The 23,899-nt window shown below is 38.7% G+C and overlaps 1 protein-coding gene across 1 annotated transcript in view; it reads right to left on the bottom strand.

Annotated features, from left to right (window-relative positions):
• Positions 1-2,601: 2,601 nt before the first annotated feature.
• The window catches only part of AFG3L2 (AFG3-like AAA ATPase 2), a 50,527-nt gene continuing 29,229 nt past the window's right edge, over positions 2,602-23,899 (bottom strand). The window contains exons 15-18 of the mRNA XM_004683970.2: positions 19,798-19,913; positions 16,079-16,279; positions 13,507-13,701; positions 2,602-3,394 (exon numbers count right to left, since the gene is read on the bottom strand). Of these exons, the coding sequence (XP_004684027.2) occupies positions 3,152-3,394; positions 13,507-13,701; positions 16,079-16,279; positions 19,798-19,913 (755 nt within the window). The 3' untranslated portion in view covers positions 2,602-3,151. The remainder of the gene's footprint in view (positions 3,395-13,506; positions 13,702-16,078; positions 16,280-19,797; positions 19,914-23,899) is intronic.

Below are 23,899 nucleotides of genomic sequence, written 5' to 3'. Positions count from 1 at the left end.
CGATTGACAAATTCCAGATAGATTAGGAAAAGCTCTGAAAAATCAATTTCCACTGCTAACTTATGTTATAACCTCCCTTTTTTTGTATAGTAATGTCAAAATAGTCTGAGCAACCATCAGTTTACAACTGGATTGTCTTAGCCTCGTAAGGCAGCTGCCTGGCCCAGGAAAGCTGCCACAGGGGGAGAAATTCCTCTTTCTCCTGAGACAAAAGGCAAACCCTAGGAGAGATAAAACCCGAGGGCATGAAAACTCCTGGGAAGCTTCCCTGCTTTCTTTAAAATAAAAAGCAAATCTCAGATAAGACTCCCAGGGCATAAGGACTCGTGGACAATTTTTAACCTTGATTACACAGGTGTTGCTTAATACACAACTGTACAACTTTCTCTTAATTAACTCCTTTTTTAAACAAGCACTGACTACTCTCTGCTAGCCTTCAATTAGCCACTACTTTTCTTTAGACAACCACTGATAACACTAACACAATTTATTACTTCCCTAAGACCCCTAATAACCGTTCGCTAACGAGCTCATCTCTTCCCAGACCCCTCTTCCTTTGAGTGATAACTAAACATCTGTACACATGACAATTATCACAAAAACATATAATCTAGTATGCCATAAAATGTTAAAGAGAAAAATGCTTTGTTCCCCTTGTCCTTGAGAACGTTTTATGGCGATCTCTTTAACTTACCCTATATGCATTATTGCAATTAACTACTTGCTACCCAGTATAAATAAAGACCTGCTCAGGGAATGAGCAGGAAGACTTGCACCCAACTCTGATCCTGTCTCTTCCTCATGCCCGCTCCCCTCTCCCTTTTTTGTAATCTCCGGGTGCCCGAAGCCTTCCCACCTTAGGGCCCTGCCTATCTCGCCTCCGGACACCTCGACAGGTCCCCAACACTCACCTAGCTAATCACTAATCATGCAGCATGAAGTGTGAATATCTTATTTTTGCAAATATTTTGCAAACTATTTTGTAAGATAGCAGTAAAAGTAGTTATCTCACTATCTACATCTACCCTTAGAAGACAAGTTATCAAACACCCACAATGAGCCAGGCTCTGCTGAGGCTGCATCACAGGGACTGGCTCACTAGCTCTTACAGGTATGGGGGTAACCATTTTTGTACAGAGGATGCTACTGAGGGCTCAGTGGTAGCCCAGGCTGCACCAGCCTTGAGTTTAGAGCCCAAGTAAGAACTGCAGGGCCCGACATGGTCTATGATTTACCATCTGAGCCTTGTGCAAAACTCACTTTTACTGAATCAAATGTGCTCATGTTTGGCAAAACCCACATCATTCCATCCAGAGGCCTCACAGCCAATGCCTACTCCACAGTTGCTCTTTTGGCAGTGATGCAAGGGAATGCAGTGTCTATTGCTGCGGAGGACAACACCCTGAACAGCCTGGCTATGCCATGAACCCCACAGCCTGTGAACAGCTCTTCACTGACCTGCCGCCAACATACACCCCATGTGTGAATGTTATTCTCCCCTCACCAGGCGTAGAAAAGACACAGAGTGAGTGTGGAGGTGTGGAGGTGAGGAGGCAGGTGCCTGTAGCAGAGCTGTAACAGCTGCTTCTGTGGTAGAGGCTGGGAGAGTTCAGTCTCTAGGTTACTTGGAGGAGTCACCCCAAGGAGGAGCTCCAGGGTTCCAGTGCTGCCACTCCCATTTTTAAGTTTGAGAAATCACTGTTCCACATCCTTATTGTCAAAACAAGCAAGACAAACTGCAAGGCAAATTGACTTTGTTAACAAAGTAATTAAAATATGCAAAATATCTAGTACCTTCAAGTCCAAACCGTGGCTTTTGGTTAAGAATTCCTAACCATTCCTAACCATTCCGATGCAGGTTTGCAACACTGCAGGTTTCAGCTTTGCTGGGACCACACACATATATAACTTTCATCTTAGGGTAGTCCTTCCTTATCCTCAGGTGATACAGTGTTTCTTAAGACCCACAGGGAGATGAACTGAGCCCTGTAATGAACTACTCTTCCTATACATACATGGTAACGTTTATTTGTAAATTAGGGACAGTAAGAAATGAACAACTTAGAAAGCAATTATGCGATTTGCCTTGTCAAAAAAGCTTATTGTATGTAGTATTTTGGAATGATCAGGGATAACTGAAACTGCAGATCACAAGGTATTCCTGCAATAGTATAATAGTAACTGATTCAGACCACATGGAAGATGATTGAGGGTGAAGCATCCTCCCCACTGTCCCACGCTCAGTTTAGGATCACTGCCTCCAAAATCAGGACATGGCTTGAAACAGCCTGCCTGGCCACTGTGATGACAGAGTCAGAGAGTGTGGCCAAAGTCTATTTACAATGGTCTCATGAGGATGTAAAATGATGTCATCATTGAATGGACTGACTCAGTATCAACGTATGTACAGCCACAGTTCATCACTCCAGGACTTGCAAATCTACAAGTTACTAAGCTTTTCATTGGGATTGAAGAGAAACAGTGAGACTAAGATTTTTTCAAGGACTCCTCTCTAAACAGTAAAAATACTTAATCGCTTTCCATTGTGTTTTTTAAAAGTATTCCAGGAATAAATGACGCTTTGTGTGTTCAGAGGAAAAAAGTGCAGTGTTAACACTTTATTTCTGCTGTAAAGAAGCCATATTTACATAATACATTCATATTTTTAAATATGTTACAGCTCTCCGTAGAAAACCATTCCATTTAAACAGCAACATGTGATTTAGATTCAATCTTTAAAATATTCTTATCAAGACTCCAATTTAATTTCATAGTCCTTCCACAGAGGGAAGTTCTGGAGGGAAACAGGAATGAAAAGGAGGTGATGGGAAGAGAAAATGATACCTATTCCTCAGTAGTAAGTCCTCAGATTCTCTACCCCCGACACACACTAGCTGGCTTTACTGACGTGGAGCAGGAGCAGGGCCTGAGTGCCACTGTCCCAGAGCTCAAGAGGAAAGGGGCATGTTCTCCCCAGGGGCCTTTGGAAAGTCACCTTGCTATCCCTATTGTACTTTGAAGGGTGGGAGTTAGGGCTCCTTTTCCCACCTTTCATCCAGACCAGCAGCTGGACCAACCTGGAGAAGTTTTCACTCCTCTGAGAAAGCTAGAGTTGAAAAAAACATATAAATTGAAACCACAATATGAAAAACTAAAATGGCCTTCCTCCTCGGATCTGGTTGGCAATTTTCTCTTCTGGGGTCTCCTCTTTCTCCTTTTCCCGCTCTTTGTTCCAGTCCTTAAGGCCCTCTGGAAGTGAAGTATCCTCATCCAAGCTGCCAGTTCCTTCTACAAATTCTTCATAGGTAGATTTCTCTGCAAATGGTCTCGGGCCCAAAAGTTCAACCATATCATTCTTATCTAATACTTCTTTTTCTAGTAATAGAAGAGCAACCTGAAACAGGAACAATTTCCATTAGATAAATTTATTCAGTAAAATCTATTCAAGTTAATAATGTTTTATGTCAATCCCACTCCAAAAAAGGCATTTTAAAACACCAAAAAAGGTAACAATTTTTGAGTAAGAGGAGCAAGATATTGGAAAAGCAAGTATCCATCAGAAAGGGAATGCTACAGTGTGGTCATCCATACCATGAACAATTAAGAACCTGTAATTAAGAATTTATGTTCTTCACTGATGCAAAAATCCTCAACAAAATCTTAAGCCAGCAGAATCCAACAATGCATTAAAAAAAGAATACACCATGACCAAGTGGGCTTTACCCCAGAAGTACAAGGATGGTTCAACAGCAGAAAATCAATTAATATAATCCATCACATCAACCGACAGAAAAATAAAAACCATATAATCATATCAATAGATGCAGAGAAGGCATTCCATAAGGTTCAACATCCATTTGTTTAAGGCCCTCTAAATCCTCAAATAGAAGGAACATACCCCAACAAGATTAAAAGCCATGAATGACAAACCCACAGCCAATATTATCCTCAACAGAGAAAAGCTGAAAGCCTTTCCTTTGAGATCAGGAACAAGACAAGGGTGTCCACTATCACCACTGCTCTTCAACATAACATTGGAAGTTCTAGCCAGAGCAGTATGACAGGTAAAATATATACAAGGAATCCAAATAGGGAAAGAAGAAGTAAAACTGTCTTTATTTGCAGATGATATGCTAATTTACACGGAAAACCCTAAAAACTCCATAGAGAAACTAATCAAAACAATCAACCAATTTAGTAAGGTAGCAGGATATAAAATCAAACAAAAGTCAGAGGCCTTCCTATACACAACCAGTCAGAAGAAGTGGGGGAAAAAAATCCCCTTTTCAACTAAAACAAAAAGAATCAAATACCTGGGAATCAACTTAACAAAAGAGGTCGAAGACCTACACAAAGAAAATTATAAAACACTGTTACAAGAAGACACCAAGAAATGGAAAGTCATCCCTTGCTCATGGATCGGGAGAATCATCAAAATGGCCATACTACCATAAGTGACATAGAGATTTAATGCTATCCCAATAAAAGTCTCAATGACATTCTTCAAAGAAATAGTAAGTTTGTTCAACAAATGGTGCTGGGAAAACTGGGAAGCTACATGCTAAAAAATGAAACTAGATCACTACCTTGCACCATGCACAAAAACCAACTCGAAGTGGATTAAAGACCTAGACATAAGACCCAAAACCATAAAATACCTAGAAGCAAAGATGGGCAAAACACTGCATGACATCCACCTCAGTAACATCTTTGAAAATACAGCACCAACGCCAACAATAGTGAAGGAAAGAATAAACAGATGGACTACATCAAGTCAAAGAGCTTCTGTACAGCAAAAGACACATTACAAAAAACAGACAACCCACTGGTTGGGAAAAAATTTTCTCACACAAAACTAGTGATAAAGGACTGATCACAAAGATATACAAAGAACTGATGAAACTCAACAAAAATAAACAACCCCAACAAAAAATGGACAGAAGAGCTAAAAAGACACTTCTCCAAAGAGGAAATGCAGATGGCCAACAGGCATATGAAAAATGTTCAACATCACTTGTGGTACAAATTAAAACCACAATGAGATACCACCTCACCCCAGTGAGAGTGGCACATCTTAAAACAACTAGCAACAACAAATGTTGACGAGGATGTGGAGAAAAAGGAACTCTCCTGCACTGCTGGTGGGAATGCAAACTAGTACAACTACTATGGAAACTGTTTGGAGGTTTCTCAAACTGCTCAACATGGAGCTTCCCTATGACCCAGCAATCCCACTCCTAGGTATGTATCCATAAGACACAAAACACTGATTCAAAAAGACCTGTACCCCCATGCTTATTGCTGCTTTATTTACAATAGGAAAAACATGAAACCAACCCAAATGCCCACAAGTAGATGACTGGTATATATACACAATGGAATATTACTCAGCAACTAAAAAAAAGAAACACATGTCTTTTGCAGCAACATGGATGGAGCTGGAAAAGATTATGCTTAGTCAAATAGGTCACAAAGAAAAGGGAAAATAACAGATGTTTTCTCTCATAGCAGGAGTATAAAGGACCAGGGGAGAAAATAATAAGAATAATGAACAACTATATACCACAGACATTTTATGGGGTAGTGGGGAGTGGGATCAAAAATGGGGGGACAAAAATGCACTGGACTATGATGGCACACAGGTGATCTGGTGATGAGAAGCCCACGGGGATTACAACGGAGATGGAAAAAGGCACAAAATGATGTAAAAATAAAATATTATTTAAAAAAAGAATTTATGTTCTCTTAAAGAGAGGCATTCAAAGAGAAAAACAAGATACACAGAGTACATAGTATGCTACACTTGCTTTTTAAATAAGGGAAAATATACCAAGTAGTAAAAATCATGGAGGGGGGTGGAGGAAATGGGTGTAAAGCTGGAAAAGCTAGAAATTTTTAGTTTAAAAAAAAAAAATTAAACAAGGGCAGAGATACAAAATGAAGCCAAGAAAGCTAAAGTAAAAATACATATCTTGAAGTGCTATTCATTTGTATAACCAAACCACAAGTCTGACATACACATCTTAACAGGTCACAGAAACGGGAACATCTGACAACTCTATGAAGGCAAGTGATAGGATGGAGGCAGAGAAGAGTAGTTATAGTTAGAACACCAGATCACTACATGAAAATTAAATGGCTTAAATTGTAAACTCATCTCATAAAACAGGTTTAGTTCCTGAGATAACTTCCCACTTACAAATTAAATGTATCTGCTAGCTGACATTCAATGCTGTGTTTTTAAAGAGATCAAATAATTTTCTTGTGTTTGTTCAATTCTTATATTAAAACTTTACTATGGAATATGTCAAATATGTACAAAGATAAAAGAATAACTAAACCCCATGTAACCACTATCAGTTAAGAGCTAACTTAGAGCCATATGAATTTTACCTACTCCTCAGATTATTATGGGGGAAGGGGAAAAAACCTAGATATATTGTATCAGTTTATCCACATATATTTTTGTCTACATCTTTGAGGTAAAGGTTCTTTAAACATAACCAGACAGCTAAAACTTTCTAATATACTGTTTATACAAATAAGGTAAGACTTAGAGAAATGAAAGTGCTAGGATTTCTTGACCATCTTTCTCAATCTGTCTATTAACATAGCTGTAAGGTAACCACTTTAAATTTTAAAAATCTGTTATTCAATCCAATGTGTCAAAAGTTATCACCATTTCAGCATGTAATGATATAATCAATGTTTGATATTTTTTACACCCCTATTTTCATACTTCAAAACCCAGTGTGTATTTTATACACAGCACATCTCAATTTGGAGAGCAATGCTGACAGCACATTGAGTCCCAATTCTGGTCCTGCCACATAGCAACTGCATGAACTTAAGCAAAGTAATTTACCTTCTCTATGTATGTTTCTTTTGTACAGTAAGGGTAGTAATGTAATTACTGTATTACATTAGGTAATAAGGGTAGTATGTAATTTCTGTACAGTAAGGGTAGCTACCTCATCAGGTTGTAGGGGGTTTTAGAAAAGCTACTGCATCTTAGGCAGTATCTCAACGCATAACAGTTACCCTGTTCTCCTAAGTCTTGGCCGTTAGAGATCAACTTGCCCAAAGTTTCAATCCATTAGATAAGGCTAAAGGTCTAGAAGGAATCTGTCTCAGCAGCAACGTTTCCAGCCACCTGTTCCCTTGACAGTTCCTATTTCCTGGTGGTTCAACATTCCTAGTAGATTTAATTTTCTCTAGTACTTCAAAACTCTATAGTGTTTCAAGATCTTCATCCTATTGAACCAGTTTTCCTCTCACAAACATATTACTATTGTTGGCACCTGAACTGTATACCTGGAAGGATAGATTAAGTTGTGAATTATCTCAGCCCCTCTGGTATCTACGGCATGCACATGTGGGCTCATTATACACCCTGTGGCCCCAGAGCTGAGCTGGTCATCTCTGATATTTTACTGCAAATTACTTTCTTGTCAACAACTGGCCACAAGCGGATTACCAACCAGATCCTGTCTGACTTGGACCTCCTGTCCATATACCACTTGCAAATGCCTGCTGCTAGTGTCCTCTTGGGTGAGCTGAGCCCCTTTCTGCACCCAGCTGTGTCTGCCAATAGGGGGCATATTTGAATCACTTTGAGAGTTTTGTTCTTTACAATTAATCAACATATCTTGGTTCCTTAGCTCTGCTTATTTCCTAACCTTCCTATTTCTCCTGCCATCACCAGCACCTTCTCAGGAAAGTTAGAACATGCCTGCAACAGCCTCTGAGCTGCTCTTTGTTAGTTTTCTCCATCCACTGGAGCTGGCATACCACTGCCACATTTTCTTAATGGATAAACTTTTTTTTTTTTAAAGATTTATTTTATTTATACAGAGTGGGGAGCAGAACAGGCAGATTGACAAAGTACACTGCTCAGGGGAGCAGTGCGCCAGGCAGGAGATGTTTGCTGCACCATGTGGTTCACCTCGGGATGGGGGGATCTAATGGGTTAGGCTGTGGCTAGTTTGCAGTGCTGCACCTTAACCCTTTGCACCACCAGGGAGGGGCCCTTAATGGATAAACTTTCAATCATTTCCACTGAATATTCCTTTAAGCCTCCCACCAACAAAAAAGGGGCTGGGTCATACCATTATGCAGGCTACTTCTAGTTCTAAAATCCTATTTCCAAACAGTCTATCTAATTTTAGAGGGCCTGGTTTCCCAAAATCTTTGTCCACCCTCTTACTCCCAACCCCATCTGTTCCAGGTAGATAGTTCCATAACTCCCTCCTCCCACAAATTTCTCTGCCCACTTGGTCTCTATGTTGCTAGTACTCCTTTCCATTACTTAGTCATGCTAAGCTGACAATCACTCATTGTAAACTTTTAAGTTTTATCTTCTTCATTGTTTTTAGTGGTAAGACCCAGGACTGGGGCACACATTAAATGTCTCTTTACAAATGACTGAATGATGAGAAAACTCTTACTTGCCAGTCAGCAATTTTGGAACCATGCCTGGAAATAAATCCAGGCATGGCTGTGTGAACTTTTATCAGAACAATGAAAATACTAAATAACTCTTCCCTTACCTAGAGTTTTAGAGTTTTCCAAACTAAAAAGTTCTGGGTTTTATTATGAAATAATTTTTAACAAAAACAAAAAATTTTTTATAGCCATCTCCTATATTCATCATCTGGATTCTATTGTTATTTTACAATATTTAGTCCAATCACATTAGTTACCTGTCATTCCATCTAAGCATCTTATGTCTTAATACACTTTACAAGTAAACTACAGACATCAACTCTTAATATTTCAGCTTGTGTAATAGTTTACTGTAACTTTCTAGTTTTTTTTTTTTTTTTTAAGATTTATTTATTTATGCATACAGAACTAGGGTTACAGGGTTACAGGCCAGACGTGGGGGGTGGTGAGAGGATTCACCAGAGACAGAGTGGGGAGCAGAACAGACATAATAACGAAGTACAATGAGGGGAGCAGCGGGTGGGTGGGTCAGGAGAGGTCAGCTGCACCATGTGGACCACCTCCACCATGTGGACCACCTCAGGGGCAGGTGGGGCTTCAACTCCTGCTGAAGTGGCTTTGGCTTCTTTAACCCATTGGGCCACCAGGGTCTTTTTTTTTTTCCTTTTTAAGTAAAATTTACAAATGTAAAGAGAAAAAGTTTTCTAATCCCCCTTGATCTTTCTGTCCTCTCTTTCACCTTGGAAATCTGTTTGATTATCAAAGTCTGCTGGTTGTAATTATTTTCTTTTGTTGGTTCGTCTGCTTTGAGTCCTTATGTTACTCGTAGGTATGAAACTGTTCCATATTTGTTTTTATCTTTCAGCTTACTATGTTTTATATAATCCCCTAAAGTTCCATGTTACTGTAAATGGCAACATTTCATCCTTCCTTCAGTTGAGTAGTATTCCAGTGTGTGTAAACACTTTATCTTCTTTATGCAATCCTCTGTCAATGGGCACTTGGGCTGCTCCCATACCTTACCACAAAATTTTTCAAGCTGATGACTTTGTATTCGTTAGATATCCAAAAGTAGGATTGCTGGGTTGTAAGGTATTTCCATTTTCAGATAGGTCCATACAGCTTCCAAAAAGGGTGTACCAATGTACACTGCTACCAACTATGTAGTGGTGATCCTCTTTCTCTATTTCCTCTCCAGCATTTGTTGTTGGGGATCTTTTTGATGTATGCCATCCTCAAAGGAGTTGTTTCCCTCATTAGAGACAATGATGAACATTTTTAAGTATCTGTTGGCCTTCTGTACATATACCCTCTTTGAAAAATTAATCAAATCTGCTGCCCACATTTTAATTGGATTGCTTCTGTTTCTGTTGAGCTGGATGAGTTTAATCTATAGAATGGGTTATTAATTCCTTGTAAAATGTGACGTGTGAACCTCTTCTCCCACTCGGTAGGATGTCTTTTTAATCTGCAAATATTTTCTTTCTTGTATAAAAGATTTTTAACTAACGTAATCCCAGCAGTTTATCTTTTTATATCCCTTGCTTTATATATTGAGCCCCCAAAGTATCTCTTGATCAGTGATGTTAAAAAACTTATTGCCTAAGATTTAATCTATATATTTATACTTTAAAGTATATTCCTAAGTCTTTAATCCATTTTGAATCTTTGTGTATGGGAGTTAGGAGTGGTCTCAATTTATTCTTTTACAAAGTGGTCATCTAGTTTTCCCAGCACCATTTGTTAAAAACTTTCCCATTGGGCCCTCCCTAATGGCGCAGTGAATTAAAGCACAGCATTAAGAAGCTAAAGCCACTTCATTACCCCCAAGGTGATTCACATGGCCCAGCAGACCTCTCCTGACCCACCCGCTGCTCCCCTCAGCAGTGTACTTTGTCAGTTGGTTTGTTCTGTCCCCACTGTTTCTGGTGAATCCTCTCACTGCCCCTGCACCTCTAGCCTGTGCCCCAGGTCAGTATGCATAAATAAATATTTTTAAAAAGAAAACCACTTTCTGCATTGATGATGGCTCCTTAGGAATAAACTATTGATATGAATGTGATATGGCTTTATTTCTGGGCTTTTTGATACTATTCCAGTGATTCATGTATCTATTCTAAATAGCATACTGTTTGAATTATGGATGCTTTATAATAGTGTTTAAAGTCAGTTGACATGTTACCTCCCTTTTACTTCTTTTTTCTCATGATTGCGTTAGCTCTTTGTCATCTTGTGTAGTTTTTTGTTTGCTTGTTTTCTATTTCCTTGAAGAATATCACTAAGATTTTAACAGGGCTTGCAGGGAATCTACATATCACTTTGGCAAAACATTTTTTTGACTATGTTAATTCTCCCCATCCATGAACACTGACTATCTTATCTTCTCTTTATAGTCTGTTTTATATCTTTTAACACTGTCTTATAACTACTGTTGTATAAATCCTTCATCTCCTTGGTTAATTGCCAGGTATTTCTTTTAATATAATTGTAAATGGAACAGTTTTAATTTCTCTTCTCACTTGTTTTCTATATGTAGAAATGCAATGGATTTTGTGTTAGTTTAGTAGTCTGCCACTTTACTATACTCATTTATTGTTTCTAGTGACTTTAGTTAACTCTTTATAGAGTTTTCTATATGTAGACTCCTATCTGCAAATAATAGTTACAATTTTTTATTCAGGATTTCTTTTATTTCTTGTCTGATTACTCTAGGTAAAATCTCTAATACTAAATTAAACAAAAGTAACTACATTAGACACCTTTGCCTTGTTCCTGATATTAAAGGCAAAGCCTTCAGTTTTTAATCGTTGAGTATGGTATTAGCTGGAGGTTTGTAGTGCACACCCTTTGCTATGTTGAGGTATTTTCCTTTTATATATTTTGTTAAGTGCTTTTATATTAAGAGCGCTCTTGTCAAATGCCTTCTCTTTATCTACTTACAGGTTCACATGAATTTTTTCTTCCCTTTGTTGATGGTGACAAATTATTGGCATATAGCTGAAGTATTAAAATCCTCTATTATTACACTGTTGCCAACTCCAAGTCTACTAATTTATAAATTTCGGTGATCATCAAGTGCTGTATCTTGTTTCAGTAGGTCTTTGTTCATTACATATTGTTCACCTCTACCTCATTACCATAACTGGAAATCTATAATATCTGATGTAAGTACAACCCTTCCTACCCTTTTTTGATCATCATTTCCTTAAAGGATAGTCTTTCAGTGTTTTACTTTAAACCAGTTTGTCTTCAATAGAAAGATGAGTTTCCTATAAACAGTAAAAAATTGTATTCATTTTGTGTGCCATTCAACTGCAGTTACACTTAAAAGATTCAATTCAATCAAACACTTAAGATGACTATCAAAATATAAGAATTTATGATTTGTAATAGCCATGTTTTTATAGTTTCATTTCTTTGAGACCTCCTTTTTATGTTTTTCTTGAGGTTAATTTCTACTGTCCTATGTGTTACTATAGAGTTTTGATTTGTGATTATAATGATGTTACTTAACATTCGATGATCCTTATTTGCAATCTGTTGAAATGTTTGCTCTCAATTCTGTTCTACTGATACATGTTTTTATTCTTCCTTCTTTTCTATATTGTACAGCTTTGGCTTTTGCTATGTCTACATGTAATTTATATAATCCCTTTAGTGTTTCTTTCAAGGTTGGCATAGTGATGAGATATTCTTTAAATTTTCATTTTTCTAAAAAAACTCCTATTTCTCCTTCATTCTGGCTGGATATAGTATTCTAGGATGAAAATACATTTAAGAGCTATAAATATTTCCTGCCATTCCCTTCTTACTTGCAAGGTTTCCACTAAGTAGCTGCAGGTAATCTAACACATATTTCCTTGTATGTAACTCTTCTTTCTCTGGACACTTTTAGTATCCTTATCATTACTTTTCAGCAGTTTGGTCATAATATGCCTTAAGGTGTGCCTGTTTGGATTTATTTTCATTTGGGATTCTTTGGGTCTCCAGGATCAGGAATATGTGGAACCTAGATGAGACAGGTTCTTTACCTCTTATTTCTTTAAAGAAAATTTTAAAACATTTCTCTTGCTCATCTCCTTCTTGGATCCCCTTATACAAATATGCTTTTACCTGAGTCAAACCCTTTTAAAAAAGTATTTTTCGGCCCTTCCTGGTAGCACAGCAGGTTAAAACACAGCACTAAGAAGCTGAAGTCACTTCAGCATGAGTTTGATCCCCGCCCCGGAGGTGATCCACATGGTGCCACAGACTTTCCCTGACCCCACCCGCTGCTCCCCTCAGCAGTGTATTTTGTCAGTTGGCCTGTTCTGCGCCCCACTCTGTCTCTGGTGAATGCTCTCACTGTTCTTGCACCTCTGGCCTGTACCCCAGGTTCTGTATGCCTAAATAAATAAATCTTTTTTTTTAAAAGTATTTTTCATATGAAATAACAAAAACTCCATTTTGGTAGTATGAATTTTGAAAAATCAAGTTTACTGGATGCACAAAATCGCCTAAGTTCAGAAAGGACCCCTTCCTTTTTGAAATGCCATCAAATGAGGATCAACAGAAAAACATGAAGCATGTTTATCATTGGGAAGTTCGTAATTAATCCAAACATAGTTTTCATGTGCTAATTCCTACTCATCAAGTTAGACTGATCCTTTTATCTTTTACTATCTGACTGATCCTTTCATCTTTTACTATCTGTTTATTCTAGAGGTTAAAAAAAAACAACAAACACTGGCAAGAGCCAACCAGTCTCTCTTCCTCTTTATTTAAAACTGGTAAAATATTTGCTGGGAAGAATGCTGATTCTACTTTGTAGTTCCTAGTGTACTTCTTTAATCCTGTTTTAATTCTTTAATATTTCAAAGAGCTATAGTGTCAGGATTACATGTTTGCTTACCACCACTTTCCTACCACCATATGGAAAGAGCAGACACAGAAATATCAGAATGAATGAAAGAACCCAAGAGTTAGCTAGTTAAAGAAAATGCTGATTGTCTAGAAGTTAACCATAGCAATTCATCTTTTTACAAAACTGTACAGAGGATTATTTGTACAAATGTCACCTACCTTCTCCACATCAGCTTTCTTTTCTGTGAGAAGAGTTACTGTTCTTTTATAAGCTTCATTAATAAGTATCCGTACTTCATCATCAATTAGTCTTGCAGTGGCTTCACTGTAAGGTTTCTCTAACACCATCTCTCCTTGACGAGGAAGGTCAAAGGAGATCTGTCCAACCTTTTCATTCATGCCAAATTGAACAATCTGAGAAGGAAGACATGATTAGTAATAGCCACCCAATTTTGCTGACAGAATAACATATTTTTACAAAATGGTGATAAGTATTCCAAAGATATTAAGCCCATATTTTACTACAATACTACTTCCAATGTGTATGTGGTGGCCATTAGCTAAGTGAACATTATGTTCTATATAGATGATAGGAGAAATTGACAGCATTTTAAGTTCCTCAACTAGAAACACAAGACCAGAAGATCACAAACATCTACAAGACTAGGTGACAAATTCCAATAGGCTTAACTTCTGCAATATTATTATGCTCTACACATGAGAAGGTAGAAGAGAAGCAAGATGTATCTTACAGACCTGTAAAAACAAGAATCCCCAAAATGCCTACGGGCTCTTCCTGGAAGGAATGGCACGCCAACCTGAGAACTGAAACCAGAAGGGGAGCGTGCATTTTCCTGTTCCGTAAGTCCACAGGGGACGTAGTAAAGGGGTTAGCCTAGCCTAGTTTCACAAGACCCCAAAACTTATCAGATAAAGCCCCACATTAGGAAGAAACTTATAGAAGATGCAAACTTACTACAAAAGAAAAGGTCCAGATAAAAGTGAGGGGCAGGAGAGCTCAAAAAGTATGAAGTTAAGTATTTTTAAGACTCATGAAAACAATAGAACAAGGAACCATAGAACTAGAAAAGCTTTTCCAATCGTCCTTTCCTCGTAAGAGATAAACAAGTCTTATCAGAATCAGAAAAACTTAAATGAGGAGCTAGAATATAAGAAAAAGATACAAATGGAAATTTAATTTAGAAAATGATTGAACTAGAAAGAACACAAGAACAATCAACCACAACAAATAATCCCAAAGAAGTTAATTTATAAGAAAGACACCAAGAGCACACAATGGAGAGAGGAAAGTCTCTTCAAAAAAAATGGTGCTGTTGAAAATTGAACAGCAACATGCAAAAGAATGAAACTAGATCACTATCTCACACTACTCACAAAATACAATTCAAACTGAATTAAAGACACAAATGTAAAATTTCAAACCATAAAATATATAGAAGAAAAACCTAAGCAACACACTCTATGACACTGGCAGTAGTGATACCTTTGAGGGCTCAACTTCTGTGGCAAGGGTAAGCTAAAATCAGCAAAGCTGAACAGACACTTCTCTAAAGATGACACACAAATGGCCAATAGGCATGTGAAAAAGTGCTCATCATCACTTATGATCAAGGAAATGAAAACCAAAACCACAAGATAATCACTTTACTCCTGCGAGAATGGGCTATCTCCAAAAAGGTCAGCAAGTGTTGGTGGGGTTATGGAGACAGGAACCCTCCTACACTGCTGGTGGAAATGCAAAGTGACCCAGCCTCTACAGAAAATAATATGGAGGTTTCTCAGAATATTAAAAATGGACCACATGATTCAACAATTACATATCTAGGAATCTATCTAGAGAATATAAAAACACAAATTCAAAGGAATTGGTACACTCCATGTCCACTGAAACACTATTCATAATAGCCAAGTTACAGAAACAACATAATGACCATGAATGAAGATGTGGTATATACACTCAGTGAAATACTGCTCAGTGATTAAGAAAAAAAAAAAAAAAGATGAAATATTGCCATTAGTGACAACATACATGGAACTGAGGGAATTATGCTAATCAGAGTAAGTCAGAAGGAGAAAGACAAATACTGGAATTTTCAGTGTATATGGAATATTAACAAAAAAAGGAAAAGAAGAGACAAGACCAAACCAAAACCAACTGTGATTGCAGAACTGAAGCTCTGAGGAGAGAGGAAAGGGAACAAAGATGGAGAGAAGAGTGATTGGGAGTTTATAGGTAGATACAATTGAAGAGATGAGAACCTATACTCCTAAAAGTGTCATGAAAAGAATTTGAGGAAGTGACAGAAGACCAGCAAAGATGAACAGACATACGAGTAACAGGAATTCCAAAGAAAGTCACTTCTATCAGATTCCAAGATAATAAAATTACATTATTTAGGGATATATAAACCAACATGATGATAAGGGAAGTCAGAAGAGTGGATGCTCACAGAAGGAAGGAAGGGAGACTTCCAAGAGCTGGGTTCTTGGTTGGAGTGCAGTCTTTCATGTGGGATCACACAGGCTGACAAGTGAACCTTATACTCTACATATAAGCTTTGTATACATGCTCTGGGAAGTAAATACTATACTACAAAAATAGTTTCTTTTCCTAAATTTTGATTGTTATAAAATGGATTTATGAAAATAATCCTTGCCTAAAAAGTCTAAGTCAAACACAGTAGTACTGTTTACTATCATTCATGAATCTCCATTTTTTGTGCAAATACTGAAAGAAATTAGGAAGAAACACTCCATTTCTTATACTTACTTGGGCATACGCACTCTGAGTTACTTTTCTTAAGTCATCTTGAGCGCCAGTTGTAATCCTTCCAAAGAATATTTCTTCTGACACCCGGCCACCCAGAGTCATGCACATCCTATCCAAAAGCTGCTCTTTGGTGTACAGGTATTGTTCTTTGGGTAAATATTGAGCATAACCTAGTCCTTTTCCCCTTGGGATGATGGAGACCTGATGAGTAGGAAACACGCAAATTGCTAAATAGACTTGACCTTGTTTATTTACAGATAGATATATTCACTGATAAAAAATAAGAACAATTGTAGGCAATTCATTAGTCTTGGCCAGATAAATTGTAAATATAGCAAAAGTGATTATTGAGGAATACATTCTCTCAGAATAACTTCACCACATTATTCTTGAAGTATTGTCTCTATAAACTGAAATTGTCCAGTCTTGACAAAAGTACTACGAGTGAGTTATAATACCTCCAGTCAGGGCCATGTACCCACTTTGGAGGACAAAAAGGGAAAGCAAACAAGGGTGCTCAGCAGCCTTCATTTTCTTTTCTAGTTGTCTTTTTTGACTATAAATTTAATTTTCAAAAAATCAGCTTTACTAAAAGATGATTTATATACAATTCATCCATTTTAAATGTACAATTCAAAGAATTTTGACAAGCATAACCTCCCACAATGAACATAATGAATAGTCTTTTCATCCCTAAAACGTTCCCTCATAACCCTTTGTAGTCAATTTTTCCTTCCATTTCCATTCCAAGCAACCATAGACAAGCTTTCAGTTCCTGTGGATTAGCATTTCTAGAACTGCATATAAGTGAAATCACACAGTATGTACTTTGTTGTTCCTGCTTTTGAGATTCACCTCTCCCCCCCATGGTTGTGGATATTAATATTCATTTATTTTACCACTGTATAGTTTCCTATTGTATAACATACAAAATATCCATTTCATTCTAGGGTTGCTTTCATTTTATTGACACTTATGAATAAAGGTCTAAGTCTGTGTGTGAATGTTCTCATTTCTCGTCGCTAAGTGTATAGAAGTTGAGGCTGGTCGTGGAAGCATTTTTTACCTATTAGAAAGTGTCAGACTGTTTTCCCTATACATTCCCATCAGTCATGTATGAGTTTTCTAATACTGCAAGTTATCAACTCTCAATATTATCACTAGCACCAATCACTAATTTTTTAATATATAATTTAATTTGTATATATTTTACATCATTTTTCATTTTTACACAATGTTTGCTTTCTTAGATGTAGTCCCCAGAGAATTTCTATGGCCAATTTACCTATGTACCCTCTCTACATCCCTTGTGCTCTTCCTGCCCTCCCTTTGATCCCTTTCCTACCCCAACCCCTGCAGAGTAAAACTGATTGATAGTTGTCTATTTTTTGTTTTTCTCTGTTTATAATCCTTGTTTTGTTTTTTGGTTAAAAATCCTCTATATTCCTTCTGTAAGTGCAACAACCTAGTATTTTTCTTTCTCCTTCTGACTTACTTCACTGAGCATAATCCTTTCTAGCTCCACCCACCTTGCTGTGAATGATATTAGTTTATCTTTTTTGATTGCTGAGTAGTATTCCAATGCAACCTGACTAATTTTAACCATACTAATGGCTATGAGGGGGCATTTCCTGGTGCTTAATTTGCACTTCCATGATGACTACTACTACTCAGTGTCTGTGTGTGCTTAATGTCCATTCACATACCTTTTATGGATTCTATGCTCAACTCTTTTGCCTGCTGTTTTACTGGGTTGCCTGTTTTCTCATTATTGAGTTTTACAAATGGTTTGTTTATTCTAGATACGTGTCTTTTGTCTTATACACACATTGTAAGTATCTTCAGACTGTATGGCTTGCCTTTTACTTTATTAATAGTGTCTTTCAAAAACAAAAAGATTGCCAACTTTGATAAAATGTAATTTACTAACTTTTTCTCTGGTTCATGATATTTTTTTCTCCTAAGACAATTTTACCTAGCAAGGCTACTAAGATTTTTTTTTACCTATATTTTCCAGAAATTTTGTTTACAATCCTTTTATAATCTATTTCAAATTAATTTTTACTTTTGATGTAAGAATTAGGGTTAATTTTCTTTTTTCACGTGAACGCAGTGTTGCCAAAATCACTTACTGGTACAGCAATCCTTTATTTGGTTTGGTACCTTCACTGACAATCATTAATCAATTAGTGGGAAAGTCTATTCCTGGACTCTTCTATCTACTAATCTACATATCAGTCCTTTCACCATACTAGAGTCTTCATTAGTATGACTGTTTTGATCTACATTCCTGTATGTTAGACCATATTGTCAATTTCTACCCTAAAAAGTCTGCTAGAATTATGACAGAAATTGTACCAATCAATTTGGGAAGAAATGACATCATAACATTCTAAGAACACAGTATATCTCAATTTTTATTTAGGTTTTGTTCAATTCAATGTACAGGTCCTACACATATTTTGATAAATTTATTCTCATATTTCTTGTGTCTGGATGTTGTCATAAATGAAACAACATTTTTAAAATTTCACTTTTTAACCATTCATTGCTATATACAGAATACAACTGATCTCTATCAACTGACCTTGAATTCTAGAACCTTGCTAACTTCACTTTTTGGTTCTGATAGCTTTTTTGTAAATTGTGATGATGTTTTGCATACACTTTCAAGTTTTTTCTGTAGTCACCTCGCTTCAGGAGATTCCCCTCAATTTCCAGCTGTTCCTTAACAACAGTTAGCTAGGCTGCTTCTTCCTGATATCTGAGCTATTCTGGTTTGAGAACGGTACATGGCGGGAAAACAAAAAAATCAGAAAATTGAACACTCTCATTTGGTACACTCTGTCTCTTTGGTCTCTGCTTCCTTTTTTTGCCAGACTTTCTGGGGTCTTCCTCTGTATACCAAGCTTAGCAGCCAGTCAGGAAATTGCAGTTTCTAGTTGGGTTTGGTTCTAAACCATTTGTAGCTTCCCTAGTTTCAGGATTTTCATGTTACTTTTCCAATATTCTTCAAATCCTAAACTTACTCCTCTGCTTCCTCTAGATGTTAGTAGTAAGTTCAGTGTTTCCTGCCATTGGGACTTGAAGTTTGAAAATCCTTAGACAAGATATCTACCAACTCTCAATTCTAACCCTTTGCCATTTTTTTTTTATTGCTGCTTCCTTTTCATTTTTAAAAATATTTTATATATTTTTTACATCATTCTTCATTTTTGTACAATGTATACTTTTTCATCTCTGGAGTAGCCCAATGGAATTCCTACCACCAATTCACTGTGTGCCATCACCATAGTCCCTTTTGTTCTTCCCACCTGTTTGATCTTATTTCCTTCTCCCCCCTGCAGAATATTTCTGGTTTATAGTTGTTTATTGATTTTGGTTTTTACTTTATTATAATTACTTTTTATTTTTTCCCTGATCCCTTTACATTCCTATAAGTGAAACCACCTAGAATTTTTCTTTTTCTTTCTGGCTTATTCACTAAGCATGATCCCTTCCAGCTCTATCATCCATAAACAAATGGCATGAGTTTATCTTTTTTGATCCAACTGCTGCTTTTGAGAGTAAACTCTTTTCCAATTTTAGTCTGTTTCTGGGCACTTTTTGCTCCCACCATCATTTCTAGATTTTTCTGGCAAATTGTTTCCTTAAATATTTATCCTTCACGGGAGTGCAATCTTCTCAGTTACTAACATGATAAAGTTGGCTTGTCTTACCTTTAAAAGTGGGTCTGCATGTTCCAAGTACCAGCCAGCAACTGCATGACCTGCTTCATGGTATGCCACAGTCTTCTTCTCCTCTGGCTGGAGAACCTGGGTTTTTTTCTCTAAACCTGACAAAATAATACCAAAAAACCAAAAAGCCATTGCTTTAGACTCCAACATAGAACAACAATTATACAATACTATACATTGCTTCATAGAGAATGTAACTCAGATGCTAACCAGGATATAACAACCCCAAAATTCCCAGCTGAGGTAAGAATAAAAGCAAAAGATCAACTTCAAAATACACCAAATTACAGGAAAAAAACAAGTTAATTCAACTACCCTGGGCCCACTTTTCTCTTAATTCTCCTATTTTTTGAATCACGTATCTTATTTTGAGAATCAGAAATATCCAAGAAAACTCAATACCTAGATCAATTTAAAACAAAATTTATAGAAAATAAAGAAATCTGGAAAGAACTCACACTTTTTAGTTTAGGTGTTTGTAGTTGACCAGCACTGGGTAAACAAGAAGCCTGCCATAAGAATTGTCTGCTATCTCTTGTCTGATGAAAGGCAGGTGATAATCACAGGGAGTACTCAGCTAGTCAATAGGATCTGGGGATACCTTTTTAGAGTCAGCAAAACTAATGCTGCAGTGTTGGGGACCGAGGCCGGCATCTGGCGTCTGTCAGCAGCCATAAAAAGGTGAAATGGAGTCCGGATAAAGAAAAACATCTGGGTTGCAAAAGGCATGTGGGAAGAACTCCCTGCCCCCATCTTTTCCTTTTCCTCTTTTTTTTCTCGCCCATTTTCGTCCCTCGCGAGATCAACTGCCACCAAAACATGTTGCATTTCTATTGGCCTTCTCCCTTCCTGGCATCCCTCTCCTCCTGTATAAAGCTGAGATAAAACCCAATAAAGAGCTCTTTCTTTGTTCTGCTACACGCATGTGACTGCTTCTTTTGTTCGCCGGACCTGGGGCCCCGAATCTCCGGCCTTGCTGGTCAAGGTCCCCTGCAAAGTGGCGCCCAATGTGGGGCTTCCAGGCTAACCGGCGGTTTTCTTTCTCTCACCGGTTATCGGTTTCCTTCTCTTTTTCTGACCGATAATCCCCCGGGCCCTATAAGGTTTTACCAGTTTTCTTTATTGGCTGTTAGCTCTCTTGCCTAACAGTCCCCTGGGCTCATGCCCCCCGTTTTATGAAGATTTTTGAAGGTGTTTTACGTCTGCAGACCCCGTTTCTTCGCCGCCTGATCAGCGGAATTGACCTCTCCTACGGGTAAGTCCCCCTTTTCGGAAGCTTCCAACTCACTGAGGACTATAGCGGGGACTCTGGCCGTGATTGTCCGGCAGACCTCTGACATCCCAGTGAGAGGGGAACGCACCCCACCACGGCCTTTACAGCTACGGTGGACCCCTGGATCTTCCTCACCCTAGATCCTTAAACTGTTATAGCATCTATTTTGCTGCCACTTTAGTTTTATGTTTGTTGTAGCCTTTTTATGTTTTATGGTTTATGTTAGTTTTATGTTTGTTGTAGCACCAACACGGCGTTAATAACATGGGACAGGAGCTTAGTCAGCATGAATTGTATGACTCCCAGTTAAAGGACACTCTTCAATCTAGAGGCATTAATGTTAAAACCAAAGATCTCCTCAGGTTTTTCGATTTTATAAAAGAAACTTGTCCTTGGTTCCCCCTTGAAGGCACCATAGATTATAAACGTTGGTTACGAGTGGGGGACGCCCTCAATGATTATTTCAGAACATTCGGCCCTGGCCCTCCAAACCCTGCCCCCGTTGCAGAAAGGGATATCATTGGGCTAGAGACTGTCCTTCCACCACCGATGTAGAAGGAAAGCCCTTGCCTCCCCGCTTATCAGACCCAAACGTAAGCCACGCCTCCACCCCTCAGCCGGGAAACGCCCGGAGGGGCCAGCTCCCGGCCCCGAAATTAACAATGGGAGCATTCACCGCGGGGCGGCCTCAGACAGTGCTCCTCACCCATCCTTTTCATACCTCACAAGGGCCACCCCAGGCAGCGCAGGACTGGACCTCTGTCCCTCCTCCGACACAATACTAATGCCTGAAATGGGCTATCAGCAACTCAAAATGGGAGTTTTTGGGCCCCTTCCCCCCAACACCTTTGGTTTAATTCTAGGAAGGGGGAGTATGGTTCAAAGAGGTTTAAAGGTCCTTCCAGGTGTAATCGACAACGACTACACTGGAGAAATTTCAATCCTGGTAAAGACAAAAAGCTTTGTTAAAATAGCAAAAGGCCAAAAAATAGCTCAATTAATCCCAGTTCCCATGGTCAGGACTAGTCACCGCCTTGTCTCTCCTGAGAGAGGCAATAATAATTTTGGCTCCTCTGATGTTTTCTGGATACAACCCATCACAAAGGATAAGCCCGCTCTCTCACGAAAACTAGATAACAAGAGCTTTTCTGGTCTCATTGATACTGGGGCAGATGTCACCATTATTGCCCAAGAACATTGGCCTCCCTCGTGGCCTACTACTCCTACTCTTACCAACCTACGGGGCCTGGGACAGAGCCAGAATCCATTACAAAGTTCCAAATATCTCACATGGAAAGACCAAGAAGGCAACATGGGATTAGTAAAACCTTATGTCATTCCTGGCCTTCTGGTCTATTTGTGGGGCCGTGACCTACTATCTCAAATGAGCATTATCATGTTCAGTCCAAGTGACACAGTTACAGCCCAAATGCTTAATCAGGGTTTTCTTCCTGGAAAAGGATTAGGAACTTCTCACAGTCTCATGATGCCGCCCGCTGGCTCCCTGAACGGCTCGTGAGACATTCTAACCCCCAGCCCAGGGAGGGGCCTTCAGTCCTCCCGAGGCCAGTTACTCTCTCTTGTCTTTTTCAGAAAATACTCGTCCATCTGTGACTCTACAATCTACAATCGGTTACCAAGTCCAGGATGGCTGCTGGTCCGGGGATACCAAGTCCATCTTCTGACAGATGCCTCCGATCACACCAGCCGCGGTCAAAGACGATAATTACACCCCCCTTGTTGTTTATTATTGTTCTTTCTTTTTCTGCTGTCTCTCCAGAAAGCCCACACACCACAAAACATCTCACATGGCAAGTAATATCTCTACAGGCGAAACGGTCTGGTCAACTACCGGCACTCATACTCCATATTCCTGGTGGCCCACTCTCACCCCCGATTTTTGCCAATTGGCTGCAGGGCTAGACACTTGGGATATATCCACCATAGAATTACACAAGTTAAATGGCACAACAAAATATGTGTCTTATGGCTCTAACCCTAGGACAAAGTCCGCCCCGGGCTGCAGCAGCCCTACCGCCCGCTGCAGACTGGCCCAGTCAGATTTTTATGTATGTCCCAAGGATGGCAGGGATAGGGCGACTGAGTCCACCTGTGGTGGATTTGAACATTTTTTTGTGGGAGCTGGGGATGCGAAACCACGGGGGCAGCATATTGGCACCCCTCCTCCTCTTGGGATCTAATCACTGTTTCTCGGGACTATAACAAGCCAGACCCCGATGGACACACTTGTTATTACGTTAAGGGCAGGGAAGGTTTTTATGGCCAAAGGCACGGACTCTCTTTGCCTCTCAAAATAAAATTCACTACTCAGGGTAAAAAGTTCAGGGACTGGCTCTCGGGCAGGACTTGGGGTTTGCGCTGGTATTTAAGTGGAAAAGACAGGGGTGTCATTTTCAAAATCAAATTATCAATACAGAGTGTTGCTACCGTCCCCATAGGTCCCAATCCAGTCCTTCCTGATCAAAAGCAGCTCTGAAGGAAGAATGCTGTGCAGCTCTGAAGGAAGAATGCTGTTTTTATGCAGATCAAACAAGAGTAGTTAGAGAATCTATGGAAAAACTAAGGGAGAGACTTGCCCAAAGAAGACGAGATTTTGAAAATCAACAAAATTGGTTTGATGGGTGGCTTAAAGGATCTCCCTGGCTTGCTACTCTGCTTTCGGCCATAACAGGCCGCCTATTGCTACTCCTTCTTTTACTGACTATTGGCCCATGCATTTTCAACCGGATTGTTGATTTTGTAAAACAACAGATCCATAAGGTCATGTCACGACCTATCCAAGTCCATTAT

This window comes from Condylura cristata, unplaced genomic scaffold, assembly GCF_000260355.1.
Source record: "Condylura cristata isolate star-nosed mole 26May11 unplaced genomic scaffold, ConCri1.0 scaffold00016, whole genome shotgun sequence".
In the NCBI taxonomy this organism is placed as follows: Eukaryota; Metazoa; Chordata; class Mammalia; order Eulipotyphla; family Talpidae; genus Condylura; species Condylura cristata.
The sequence above is the reverse complement of the archived record's forward strand: the minus strand, read 5'-3'. Positions and strand labels throughout refer to the sequence as shown.